This window comes from Neodiprion pinetum, chromosome 3 (assembly GCF_021155775.2).
Source record: "Neodiprion pinetum isolate iyNeoPine1 chromosome 3, iyNeoPine1.2, whole genome shotgun sequence".
In the NCBI taxonomy this organism is placed as follows: domain Eukaryota; kingdom Metazoa; phylum Arthropoda; class Insecta; order Hymenoptera; family Diprionidae; genus Neodiprion; species Neodiprion pinetum.
In genome coordinates, this window is record NC_060234.1 from 28,719,996 (window position 1) to 28,734,427 (window position 14,432).

The 14,432-nt window shown below is 35.2% G+C and overlaps 1 protein-coding gene across 7 annotated transcripts; it reads right to left on the reverse strand.

The window, feature by feature from the left end:
- Positions 1-249: 249 nt before the first annotated feature.
- On the reverse strand, positions 250-14,430 carry Mekk1 (mitogen-activated protein kinase kinase kinase 4). 7 transcript variants are annotated; one of them, XR_006882218.2, is made up of 19 exons: positions 11,451-14,430; positions 9,526-9,660; positions 9,074-9,350; positions 8,728-8,916; positions 7,685-7,881; positions 7,184-7,597; positions 6,117-6,359; positions 5,822-6,046; positions 5,291-5,707; positions 4,820-4,927; positions 4,364-4,520; positions 3,747-4,200; positions 3,068-3,436; positions 2,770-2,957; positions 2,474-2,642; positions 2,230-2,352; positions 1,981-2,132; positions 491-1,745; positions 250-393 (listed from the first exon to the last, which is right to left on the reverse strand). XR_006882218.2 is itself a non-coding variant. In XM_046617619.2 (19 exons), the coding sequence occupies exons 1-18, from the start codon at positions 11,531-11,533 to the stop codon at positions 1,590-1,592; spliced, it is 4,056 nt and encodes a 1,351-aa protein (XP_046473575.1). In that variant the 5' UTR covers positions 11,534-14,430; the 3' UTR covers positions 250-973; positions 1,553-1,589. The 7 variants fall into 7 exon arrangements, 6 of the variants coding, with proteins under 6 accessions (XP_046473575.1, XP_046473576.1, XP_046473574.1 ...); XM_046617619.2 differs by having other exon boundaries at positions 250-973; positions 1,553-1,745; XM_046617620.2 differs by having other exon boundaries at positions 250-973; positions 1,544-1,745.
- Between the last annotated feature and the right edge of the window lie 2 nt (positions 14,431-14,432).

The window sequence follows — 14,432 nt, forward strand, 5'->3', positions numbered from 1 at the left end:
AAATAAAAATCCATACGCATTTAACTAATCTTGCTTACAGATTCGAATCCTAAAATAACTGACACAAATATACAACAATAAGTTAGAACAAAATGTTCTATTCAAATAATAAAACGCATTCAATTCTTGTTCGTCCATAATTTGTTCTGTTGTTATTTTGATCAGACAGAATTTCTTCTTATATTTGTTTTCGAAGATTGTAATTTTGATGAAATTATATTACAGCAGGTAATAATATAACGTATCAACTTCTTGCAGTTATTGCTTTTTATTTAAATATCCTGTAATTAATACTCTACATACCAAGTCGTTAAACAGGGTGGCCACTAAATCTCCATCACGAAATTCCCTGCCTTTTCCAGGTTTTCCAGACAAGAAATCTTATAATTTTCCCTGAACAATTTGAATAAATTCGTTATAACAAATTGAAAAAAATATACGTATTTTCTATACAATTTTTTTTTTTTTTTTCCTAGACGAAAGTACGAACCGTTACTTGGGTCACACTGTCCCATCTAGCCATCTAGCCGATGCACAGTCGTTTGTAAGGTAATATTTAGGAGTATTCAAAGTTTGAAGAGAACCTTCCGGTGATGGTAAGAAAATTCGTATTCGATCTAATTTATCTAAAGCTTAAAAAAAACTGTGGGACGTATTTGTATGAAAAAAGTATATAGTAAACGATTCCCTGATTATTCGAGAATTGCAGAATTCCATGACATTTCCAGGTTTTCCAGAATTCCCTGACCAGTGGTCATCCTGAAAGAGAACCGTCCAGTGATGGTAAAAAAAAATTCGTATTCTATCTAATTTATCTACAAGCTACAAAAAAAATTGCGGTGCGTGTTTATACGAAAAAAAATCAATTTCCCTGACTTTCCGCAAAACTCCCTGACTTTTCCTTGACTATTCCAGAATTTCAGAATTCCCTGACTTTTCCAGGTTTTCCAGTTTTCCCTGACCAGTGGCCACCCTGTCAAACAATAGCAAAATCATTTCAAATGAAACTATTACGTCAACATCTATTATCCATCAGGTGCTTGGATTCAACATCTCAACGTTGAATTTTATTCGTTAAATCATAAGTGCAACATATCGAACGTAAGCAAACAATTTGTTCATGCCATGGTGCTAATACAAGGCACTTGGTTTACTACTGTCATTCACTGAATAAAGAATAGGATTGCTTAAATTATGGACATGTTACACTTATGATTCAACGAATATAATTCAACATTATATACATATACCTATATATATCACATATGACAATAGCACATATATTATATACCGAAGAAAGAATTCTTTCCTTCTTTGTACTTTTACAATGAAATCATAACGATATTGGACACTTAAAAAATATGTAATCAGTAATGTATATGTAACGCATGCGAACATGTAGATACGTCACAAATACAAGATTGTATGCTCAGCATAACCCTTTCTCGCTAATACATCACTTGATGAATCATCAATAAAATGACTGAGTTCGAATAAAATAATTCAAAATACTTAGTACTGGTAAAATAATAGAAATACTAACAAAGCCTACCGTAGCAAACACTTTAGTCAGTGGATTCTTTCGTTATTCACCTATCGTCGTCGCTTAACCGAGCAAACGTATCTGTGAGCAACACAGCCGCAGTTGGCCGTAGCTTTGAGTCATGCTGTAAGCATTTAGCAATAAACTCATGACCCTCCACTGACAGATGTTTAGGTGGTGTTGGACTTTCGCCCATACCAACCTAAAAAAATAATTAAATTTTTATGTCGGTTAAAAACTTTGCCAATATATGTATATTTTATTTTTATATAAAATTACCACAAACTTTGGACTAATTTTAAATTTCTCCAACAGCAGAATTATGTTGTAAAAGTATTTGACAAGATAATTTATATGGATGTTTGATTTTGTTAGTAAAAATAAGGTGTGAAACCAACAAACTGAAAGTCTTTGAAAAGGCTGATGTGGTGACTTACTTTGAACATAATTTGGTAATTTGAGTCATATTCTGCCCAAGGCCTTTTTCCACTGGACATTTCTACTACACAGCAGCCAACCGACCAGATATCGGCAGCTCGTCCATGTCCTTCGGATTCCGTTTTCATGAACACTTCTGGAGCCATATAAGCTAAAAAATTTAAATAGTTCATTTCGGTATAATGAACCAGGTGAGAAAATGATTTATTCTAGGCTGAAATAGTAGAAGCTTGTTAATGAACAGGTACCTTGAGTTCCAACAAATCCCTGGAGTTCACCTGGCATTGTCGTGTGTGCCTTTATTTTAACTGCTGAACCAAAATCACCTAGTTTCAGGTAATTCTCTTCATCGGTCAAAAATATATTCGCAGCTGTAATTAAAATGCAGCATTCAGGGGGGAGATGTAAAACTGTAAGCCATTTCTGAAGAGTGCAATGTTTTTTTTTTATAACGGAATTTCATATCAAAATTATTAGCATGCATGGACTTACTTTTGATATCTCTGTGTACAACACCATGCGAATGTAGTACTGAAACAGCCAATAGGAGTTGATGGGTATATTTTCTGACCAGTGGTTCAGGTAGTCCATTTCCACTGCCAGCCACCAAGCTTTCAAGTGTGCCTTCGGCGCAAAATTCCATAAAAATGAGCATTTCTTCCTATTGGGTTAAAAAAATGATTGAAATTGAAAGTTGTGAGAAATTTGTACTCTTGAAATATATGTTAAATATCCTTGATTAACAAACAAGAGTTACTCTGGTCACATAAGACAGGCTCACAACGTACCCTATGAATTTCAATACCGTGGTAGCGAACCAAATGTTTATGTTGGATTCCTTCAAATATCTGCAATTCTTCAGCTACCCTTCTAATTGCTCTGTGATCGCCTGGCTGGAGCTGAACTTCTTTCATGGCAAGAAGCTCACCAGTTATATTATTTACAACGGTGTAAACTTTGCCAAATCGACCCTGACCTGAAAGAAAGTTTTTACTGCAAATACTTGGATAAAAATATTCTAAATTCCAGATTTATGTATCACAGTATCATTTAAAACGTTAATTTTAACAACTATTTGTTACTCACCAATTTTTATACCACGCTGCCAGGTAAAGGTAACACATCTCGATTTAATATGAACCCTATCAGCTGGCCGCCTCTCCGTCACGTGACCGATAACTTGTCTGTTTATCAAGTCCTCATCCAGTTTTTGTTCCAATTTTTTGACAGCAAGAGATACCCGCTGGTGTCTGACTAGTAATTTGTGTTCAGGTACTATTAATGTTACAGCTGATACTCCATCTGTCAAACTGGACGAATTATTCTTTTGTGACACTGTTGCCGGGTCCGGAAATTCTAGATTCTCTCGATATTTTTGTACGCTGCTGCTGTTTGGTGTCCTGCTTTTTGGACGAGCTGGAGAAGCTGTTCTCGAACGCGGCAGTTTCCTCAAATCTATATTCGATAACGTTTAAACCATATCTATAACAATTTACGAACACCTCCACGTCACCTCCTCGACTGAGATAATATTTTGCCACAAAGGTGTGTTCCAAGCAGAAATTGATTGAAATTAATGTAACAGAAATATGTAGACAACTCAACAAATTTAAACATAAAGTGCTTACGTTAGACTTTTCTGGAAAAATAAAGCTTCGAATCGCCTTTTGTTAACTTTGCTTGTAAGTCTTATGGCACTGTAATAATATCATGGTACAACTGTCTACACATAAATTTATGTAACAATAATCATGCATAAACTTACTTTCGACATCAGCAGGTGAAGTGGGAGTGGCTGTTCCAATGACATGTGAGATACAGCGGTCCATAGAAGTTTTCAGTTCCTCAAACTCTTGGTCCGTTAAATGTTTTGTGTTCAATGGTTCACAGACTGTCATAAGAAAGTCCAGTCCTTGATTTGCCCACCTCGGTCTTAGGCCACGGCCTCGGTCGCAGCAAGATCTAACAAAGTCCATCCATAAAAGAGCAAAGCTAACCAAGCCACGAACTAGCACCGATCTTTCCTCAGGTAAGAATAGCTTGCAAAGTTCCTTGTGGTATTCAAATCCCATTTTATAAGCTTGATGTAAGACTTCCCTTACTCTGGACCTCAAAGCCAGACGATCAGATTCTAATTTTGGTTCTTCTGCTTCATTTACTCCCATTTGCACATTTTCAATTGTCGATGTTATTTGGTGTCTCAGATCCATCACTGCGGTCTGTTTGGAAACAATTCTATAATTGAGGCTATAATATCGTATATGTTGGGCAATTTTTCTTATTCGATACGCTTGAGATTAGTCGTTACCATTCAGTCTGGAGAATTAGGTTCTTACTCAAAATACTAAGTACATCAAGAAAATATGTGTAGCCTGTACTTACTTTCAACTTATTGATCGACTCTGCAGTTTCAGGGCTATTTGAAAATTTTTGGATATCCCGTCTCAAGCATTTGATGAACGTAATATTTCTTATCACTTTGTCTTTAGCAATAACAAACATACCCTGCACTTCTCTGGCTGCAGTCATGATTTGGTTTCTGTATAAATGAATGAAAAATTATTATAATATTTCTTAAGACATTAAGATGTTTCAAAGAATTGATTTAAAAAAAAATCTTTTTGCTTTCTCATTTTCTTCCATTAATACGAGATTTGTGTTTTGTGAAAATAGGCAAAGTAATCGATGGACATACATCGCTAAAATTTATTCTATTTGGATATCTGATTTTTAAGTAAATATAATAAAGCAATCAAACGATGAAAATTCTAGAAAAAATATACCCGTATTTGCAATAGTGTTATATAGTTGCAATAGCCGAATGAGTTTTATTCTTACTTCAACAACTTAACTTCGTCTTCCTCTGCCGTAGCTTCTTCCCAAATTTCAGTTGGCCGACTGGTTAAGAATTCTTTGGCTTGTTCTATCATGGTACATGCCATTTCACTAAAATGTAAAAAACAATACAATGAATACAGTACAAAACTTTGAGTAGTCAGGTGCGGTTCATCCAGAATGTGGATTAACCGGGCATGATGTGATATATGTGTATTGTTTTTTTCCCTGAAAATCTGTTTAACCATTAATAGATTGACTACATATAATATGAAGAAATGCAACAAATAGTTATGATTAACGTACAAAAAAGTTAAGGACAGATCAAATTCGAATACTTTTTCAAGAAAAATGTCTATAGATCAAATTCAGATTATCGGTGGATATATTGATATAATATACCATTACAGTAAATTACAGAAACGAATATGTGGATCACATTGGTAAATGCTTTCAATTTAAAAGATAACATACCAAAATTTTACGCTGGCTATATCGAATCCATCAGAGATATTACCAGCAATAGAAATGATGAACGACCATTCTTCTTCAATAAAATTCTTTTGAAAACTTTCGTGCTGCACCATATCAACCCATTGTTGCAAATAATTTAAGTACAGTTCAAACACCGCCTTTAAACTTTTGTCGAATTCTTGGATTTCTTCGTAAAAAAGTATTTCGCTAGTATTTTTATCAGCAGCAACAGCAGCCAGAGAGTGCTCTTCAAATCTCTGTCGATGTACACATGCGATTTTCAAACCTTCACGTAGTTCTCGCATCAATTGCCGAACGGATAGGGCACTAGGCTGCTCAGGCTTCTGTTCTAGTCTCATTCTCAGAAATTCGTGTACTACATCCAACGGCACACGAGAAAGAAATACAAATGCTGCCCTGAAATCCAAATCCCCATCATTACTTGAGAGCTCGTTACATCAAAATTTGCCAATTTTTGTTAAAAAACGTTTATGTAGCCACAGTTCACAATCAGTTTACGTGATCGGATACCTGTAAGATGGGAGATTCAGCTCTTTTGATTCAGGACTCCAAGCTCCATATCGTTTTAGTTCTGTGTCGCCTTCATACTCTTCAGTAGCACTGCTATCCATATCACTGGCGTCATATTTTTCCAAAGTCAATCTGACTTTGCGCAAAACTGATGTATGTAGTCGTTCTAAAAACTGGAGACTTTTTCGAAGGCCTCGAATTTTTAACACATCTTCAATGTACTTTCTGAAACAAACGTATTTTTTTGTGTCACATGCGAAGGTTTTCTCGACGTTTGATTGTTTCTTTCATCTACCTGTAAGCATGCCGGTCTAATTCCATTAGATAAGAGTCAAGATGGTTTTTGTCGTCATCCGTAGGTGTAAGAATTCCTGATTCAGGGGTGGAGGGCCAAAAACGATGAAGTGATGACGTTTCTATAGACGATGTACTGGTGTTACTGTCGCTGGGACTTGTATTCTCTTCCGTCTGCGATAAATTAAAGCGAACCAAAGTTTGACGTGCATCTACAGAGTCTATTGTATCTGATGACCTCGAACTGTAAACCACATATCAACATCGAAACACAATATTTCTTCCCATCCCGTTTTTCAAATCTATAACAATCTATAACAATCTACAAAGTAAAGAATGGTGCCACTCATAAACTAGGCATTAAGGGGGGTTTCTACTTCGTTAGATCGAAATAGGTTCGATTTGTTATCAGTTTGTTATGCAAAAAATATTAAATATAGAATGTTGATATTTGGTATGTTTACTAAGCAGTCTTTATTGAACATAACAATATTTCTTAAAGTTTGACAAAATATAGTACTGGAAATGTGAGGAGCCACGTATGTCGGTGCGTTATTTTTCAATATTTCTTTTTCGTTCTTATACACAATATCGTAAGAAGTAAAAATAGTTTTGACGTTTTCGGCTGAGATCACCTGTCCTGGACTTATACTTCCATAAGCGAAGAATGTCATTGCCGGCGCACCAACATACGTAGCTCCTCCCACTCCCAATACCATGTTTTGTCAAACTTTAAAAAATATTATCATGTTCAATAAAGACCGTTTACTAAACATACCAAATAACAACATTTTATATTTCATATATTTTGCATAATAAATTGATAGAAAAAAGAATATTTTTCTGCCCAACAAAATAGAAACCTCCCTTAAGAACTTTTCACCCGAGCCGATACAGTTCTATTACTATACATGAGGAAATGTTATAATTCTTTACCTTGTGAAAAATTTTCAATTACATACATTCGAGCGTCAAGTGAATTCCCTACATACGTATAAGAATTCTAAACGAAGCAAACCATAAGGTTAAACAAACTTTTCATCAACTTTCACAAACGAAATCAATTACCTTGTGCCTGAATCAGCCGATTCTTCTTGTCCCTTTTTTGTATTCAAAAGAGTGAGAAGTTTGCCTAGGATCAACAATTTCAGTTTTTGATGCTTTGTCATATTGTACCAGAGGCACAATGCCTTGACTCTACCCATAAATTCTTGGCTTTTGTACATAGGATACTGAACAGCCAATGCATGGGATGATGGGTAAAGAGCTTCAGCTGCTTCCAATCTTCCCAAAAGATTTTCTACTTGCTTTAACGCCTCTGCTTGAGCACGTGTGCAGGCACGACAGTACATTGACAGGCAACCAGGACACAAACTCATGTCAGAATTTGCAGTCAAAACAGGATTTACAGCATCTTCAATTTCGCTGTCACCTGAAATTGTGGACAATGATCCAGTATCGGAGAGACTAGTTGGATCAAATCTGTCAAAAATAAACAATCGTCATTTAAAGAACTAGAAAGCCTTTGTCCTAATACGAATGATACATAGCAAGTACTACTCCAATGACCTGAATTCCATAATTTCAGTCAATAATGATCCGACGGCTTCCCGCTGCCTGCACAGATATTCATCTTGTGCTGTTGGACTACGGTCTGCGTGATGAGCTTGTAATTCAAGCCATATCAAGTCTTTCAATTCGTTTTGCCACAATGTCTCCTCGTGACTCATTTGACGTCTACAATTTCGTTCTTTGTCGTTACTGCCCTATTTGATAGAAATACTTGCATATTGAGTTAAGTTTATAATGTCAGACAGTAAAACTAGGAACTTCTCGATTTTGAGAGTATCATTTATTGATTTCATCGTAAAGTTACTAACATATGAATACCGTAGAATGTTATAGTCTGTAATCTTCACCATTTCTGAAAAACACGTTAATTAGTTTCATCACTTATGCCAAATCGACTTTTGTCTTCGAACATTTTTTTAATAATTTGAAAGCTCTCTAATGATTATACAAATTTATTCATGATCCTATTTTCAGTTCACTCTGTAAATTTCAGGATAAACCCTAAATGATCTACTTTTTGAAACAATAAAACAAAAACCATTTGTTTTTTGGACCTTTGCATATACATGACTCAAAGTCAAAAGAACGTGTTTTTTGGCACTTCGTCAGAATCTATCTCAAAATGGATTTTGTATTTGGAAAGGTCAGCTTTTTTCACAGGACAAACGCATTAGGTCACATTTTTTTTACGAGGACAGGAAGTGTTGAGAATTCGAAAATAAAAGTCCAATTCAAAAAAGTGATAAAATTGATCATCAACGTTTTTCTCGGATACTGTGAGGATTAGAGATGCGACAAATGGAGAAGTTTTAGATCTCAGTGTGTAGAATATCATATCCAAATTTCAGCCAACTCAACAATTTGACTTTGCAAAGCTGGTCGATCATTCGTGGATCAGTCCATACATCATAATTATGTTATATCGTTTTTACTTTGATTACTAACAAGTAGCAACTTCACTCTTATCCTTCGCATATACTTGGAATGAAACAAGATTTTACTCATGACTTATAACTCTAAACGAATTTCAAGCTACTCACCAGTTTGATTAAAAACGAAAAGGTATCATGAAAAATTTCTCTTTCTTTTAAACTTAGAGATTTTGGAGTCTTAGCGGATAGAGCGTCTCTTTCTTTAAGAGTTGTTTCAAGTGTATCTGTTTCACTCTTTATTCCCTCAACATCCACTGGTTTTGAATGCAAACTACGAAATCGGTTTCTAGTCTCAACCTATAAAACAAAAGTTTTTGTACAAACAATTACTAGCAGAACCAATAGCAAAAATCGATGAATCGAATGATATGAAGATAGTCTTGTTGTATGAATCTGTTCCAAATTCGACTCAGAATGAATGAAATACGGTCATTAAACATGTTCAATATCATACCCTAATAACAGGTGTTTTAACTAATGGTTTCTCTGCTTTTTTGCCATAACTAACAGCTGCAGAAACATCCAATTTTAGATCTCTTTCAGAACCTCGTAACAGCTTCAAATTCTTTTTATTTCTACGACTTCCCTCTTTCAGCACTTCGCCCTCAGTTTCTCTATCTCTATCTTTGTCAGCTTTATCACACATTTCATTAAACAACATAGTGTCGAATGTGTTACGTCTACTTATTTGTGGTTTACTGTGCACTGACTTTGAAATAGACTTGAGCTCTCTGCAACAGAAAAAAGGACATAATTGAGTATTGATGAACAATGCGGTGAGAAAGTTAGCAACCAGGAGGTCAACCAGGAAAAGATGTTGGAAAACATAAAGCCTGCCTCATTATTCTGCATGATGAAATAGTTCTTAATGTTTTACGCTTACTTTACTGCATATTTTATACCTACGATTGAATGTCTTTCTGCTTTTTTTCCTTCTGCCGTCTGTTGAAGCGTGTTCTAGGAGGTGTTTGTCCATAAAGATCTGTCATGTCGTTAAGTGCGTCTTCAAATGCAGCATCTGGGCTTATGTCCTTTTTTTTACTGCAGAAATAGAAGAATTTATTTTTCATCATGCAGATCAATTTTTCAAATAATTCTGGTTATAATTTATTGCCTCCTCGTCAAAAACAACAGATGAATCGATGCTGTTTGACGAGCAACACAATTCCGTTCCAACGTTCATATTGATTATAATACTATTATTTCACAGATCTACCACGTGTGATTAATCAATTATTAGTATTATGTAATAACAAGAACAAAATTCTACACTTTTAAATTTAAACACATGTATTTCATTTCTTTAAATTTTAAATGCTCATTTATTAGCTGTAACGATATTCAATCTCTCTGATAATAGTTCATTAGAAAAACTCAACACTCTGCCGATTGTAACAACAGAGACTTAATAATGCATTCAACTGATAGGTACATTCTCTTATCACTCATATATCAAAGCTCTGTTGCGATATAAGCGAGCCAAGATAACGCTAAAAAAAGTATCGTAAATGATTCACTTCTTTCTGCGTGAGTTGCGATGCTATAAAATAAAAGGCTTGTTAGATTTAGGGACAGTCGTCAAGTTAGTTACGTAAATTGTGTCTGCGACAGTTCATTTAATTAAAAAAAGATCAAGAGTATAAATGTAAGAAATCAATGATTATAGTCGCTCTGCAGAAGAAAAGATATAACAGCGTTATGTACACACATTCCATAAATTGTAATTCGATTTAAAAAAAATTTGACACTTCATTTCATGTGCATTCTTTGAAAGTACTCACAAAATATTTGTTGAATCATATACGATTGATTAAACTTAACCAGCTTTTATTGTACACAGCTTTTTGACATACTTTCAATAGACTTGTAGATGGTTTTTTTAATTATGTGCATATGATATTTTTGCTTCAAAATTACAAGGCATTAAGAGAGAAAAAAACTAAATTGTTTCATCCAGCAGGTTATTTAAGTTAAATATAATAAATATTTGATTCACACATATCCTATTCAATATTATTCAAAGTAGCCAAAATTTTATCTCATACTATAGAACCAAAAGTTCTGAGATACGAACCGATTGTTAGCAAATGCTGATTTCATACACCCAATTATATAACGTAAATTTTCTGTAACAATTACCTTTTGAGCTACACGTAACACTTTACTGTTGGAACGTTAACTAATGTTTCAATTAATACATAACAAAACAGACTACAAGAATTTTTGCTACAAGTTCAGCAAAATAAAATTTCCAATTTTTTCAGTCATATGTCCAAAACTTGTTTCAGTCTATAGGCTTAAAACTCGTAAATTAAAACATTTTATATCAAATCAAAACACTCAATTCCTGTGATTTTAATCTTGAAAAATCCGACGACACAACATAGATATTCACATATCAACACGGTGTAAAAATATAAAACAGCACTATCATTACCCGCCGACTTGCGACGCTGTTACACCATAGTTCAATTGTTTGTTTGAACTTGGCGTACTTTTCAAGTGACAATCGTACTTGAAACGTACCGTGTAAACATAAGCACACAAGTAAAGTGTAGTTTGAATATTTGGCGGAGTTTATCCGTCAAAAAATACTTCGAGAGTTGAATTTACTGCAAGTACTGTTAGGTTAGGCGACATCAGCTGAATACGAAGGTAGATGATAAGCTAAGCGCGACGTACTCAGCGCAAGAGGCTAGTTGACCATCAAGTATGCTGCTAAGTAAACACAGAAATTCTCGATGTGTGAATTGCTACATTTTTCCAGTTCTATTTATAATGAAGGTCTAATAGTCGCGTGAATTATTACTCGGCTGTTTGACGGAACCCACCTGTCGTCAGAATCATCCCCGTCTAAACTCTCGGCGCCTGTTGTACCGTCGAAACACATCATTAATCCCTCTTCAAACGACATCTTTTTCCCACTTTTTCCCACGTCAACGACAGACGAAATAAACTCGAACGCCGACTGTCTATCGTCTGACCGCTTTTGTTCCCCTACTTACTCCCCAAGAGCGATGGAGTCGACCGCCCGACTATGCTGCATTCTCGCACGCAAAGTAAACACACTGCGACACCGACATATTCTCTTCGGCACTGAAAATTCCGACTTCGATGATGAGTGGCGACAATTACCCGAGTCGCTACCGCGAAGTCAAGACTCGGTTCTTGGATCAACGTACGGAACAAACACTGCGCAAAATGGGTTTCTATTATTCCGTTGAACAGAACTTGTCGGATATGAATTGTGCGGATTTTCCCCAGGGCATTGTAATTTAACGACGAATTTCATGCTATTTGTTGAAACGAAGGATACGTGTTTGTCACGTATACATATGCATAATTGTTTCCACGTACGAACATAAAAGATGGTATAAGATGATCTCTGAATCCTATCTACTTAGTGGCAAGTGGACGCAATGTAGCCAAAATATGCTGCGAAGTACGTTTTATTAATTAGTGAAAATATCGTATATACAGTAAATACATAAATAAAACAATAATTAAAATGGAGTTATTGAGTCATCATATCCTTTAAACTCGATGGAAGGAAATTCTTGAAAAAACCTCAAACGGGTTGTAGATTTTGTAATGAACGACATGCGAAAGCTCTGACGAAAGTGTTGGGTAAATTAATAAAATTAATGACTCATGCGCCTCGACAACATTCGCGGATCATACAGTTCAAAAGTCAGGGGCTTCAATTCGCTCGAACGTCAAGGCGTAAAAGCGATGCCAAATGATTCCAGAAACTTTCAACCTGATTTACTGTTAGTCTGATTTTACGAGATTTATGACCCAACCGCCCCACCAATTATTTACAATAAAGTTGTAAAATGCAGTTTTAAATATTTTCTACCGATCGTGCACGAAGTTCAATTTCACAGCGGAAACATAGCGAAACTTCCCTGGTGAAAATTATTACTACTACGATTTTTTTGGCAGGAATTGGGCCATTCCGTATTATTTCGTACAAAATTGTAAATATGCATAGTTTTTCATGAAAAATTGTCAATTTTCTTTAGAAATCGTGGTGGCGTATCGATTTTTTACTGAAAAAATTCAAATTTTCACATAAATCTACAAATTTTTATGAGAAAGTATGCTTATACACAATTTTGTACGCAAGGTCCCAACTTTCCACAAAAATTTGTAGAAAATCGTAAAAATCATTATCACCAGGGATATGAAAAAAGAATCATTTATGCTTTTGCAACGACTCTATAGGGAAAGATCAGTATAGAAATTTCGTTTTTCCCGTAAGTTACGGTTTACCGCATGACCGACGGTTTCAAGTTACAAAATAGCAATAAAATTACGCAGTTCCGGGTTTAGAGGGGGGCAACCGGGGCCGACACAATTTTTGGTAAAATTTCCTAGCAAATGGTATGTAAAATTACTCTTCTGACAAAAAAAAAAATTTAGAGCTACATTCCCAAACATTGAAATTACATTGAGAATGTATCTTGTGTTGATGGTGTCGAACTGCACTGGAGAGCGCTCATTTTCCAAAATGAAAATTATAAAAAATAGGTTACGAACTACTATGAGACAAAGCCGTTTGTCAAAAATATCCGTACTCAGCATTGAAAGTGATTTTCTCCGGGATTTTACCGATATCATTGATGACTTTGCGTTGAAAAAAGCTCGCAAAATTCCATTCGCCTAACGATGTAATTTAATGTGGCTCATTTTTTGTATTTTACAATATCGAAATGTGTTAGTTGACATCATTGCATATGTCTCACAATAAATTATTGCTACACTATAAAAATGAAATTTTCCCATCTTGTTTGAAAAATAATTAGGGGCCTCCCACTTCTTTGTTGCCCTAGGGTTTCCACAACTATAAATCCGGCACTGACATTACGAATGAGATTATTAAATTCGACCTCATAATTTTACATAATTTCGAATCATTTAGAATGATTTCAGATCACGATTTCAAAGGCGTTTAATAACTGTTTTCCTGATTTCAAATTACTGCAAATCTGTTATAAACACATTTGCCGTACCTGAGATTTCCGAAGATGATTGAGTATTGTCACCAAGTTATCTATATTTCGTTCATAAATTGATGGGTAATTAAATGCTAATATCTCTCACTCAAAAGTCTTTTAGAAATATCCGTGTAACTTATTTCGTTAACGGATATTTACGTATTTAGGAATATCCATACACTTATAGAGGATTGACTGCGCGATCTGTTCACCACTGTTCACCGAGCTGAAGCCGTAATTAGACAGAGAGAGAACTCAGCTGGAACCGGATCTCTCTGTTGCATGATAGAAAGATCGGCGGGGGGGGGGGGGGAGGTGCATGCGTACGAATTTATACCCTCCCCCCCGCCAAGTTTCGCAATCAGATTAGAGTGAGATATCCGGCTCCAGCTATTGCTATCTCTTTCTAATTACGAATTCAGCTCACAATCAGTGAACAGACCGCGCAGACTATCGGTATAAGTCTATGGGAGTATCTAACCTGGTCAATGATAATCACTTAGGTGATGGTTATTCAGCAAGTCTGAAGTACACAATTTTAAAAGCTTGTAAAGAACAGAGATAATATGTTACGCGTATAGGTGTAGGAAATATCGCGTAAGAGAAACAAAAATTTCTTTTTTTCTGTAAGATACGAATTTTATTTAAACAATCTCTATTTTTTTTTTTTTTTTCTTTTAGCAAGTACAGTACTTTCCATATATCCTTGCACCAACGAATTCTATCTATCGATATACAATACCCATGTATATGTATATCATATTCAATGATTTACACAAAATTTCACATTTTCATATTTTAATACTGCTGGAA

Coding starts and splice junctions, on each gene's coding strand:
- Mekk1 (XM_046617619.2), bottom strand. CDS start 11,533: ATGTCGTTTGAAGAGGGATTAATGATGTGTTTCGACGGTACAACAGGC. Junction 7,882..8,727: donor TTTCGTTTTTAATCAAACTG/GTGAGTAGCTTG, acceptor TCTATCAAATAG/GGCAGTAACGACAAAGAACG. Junction 2,958..3,067: donor GCAGCGTGGTATAAAAATTG/GTGAGTAACAAA, acceptor ACTTTCTTTCAG/GTCAGGGTCGATTTGGCAAA.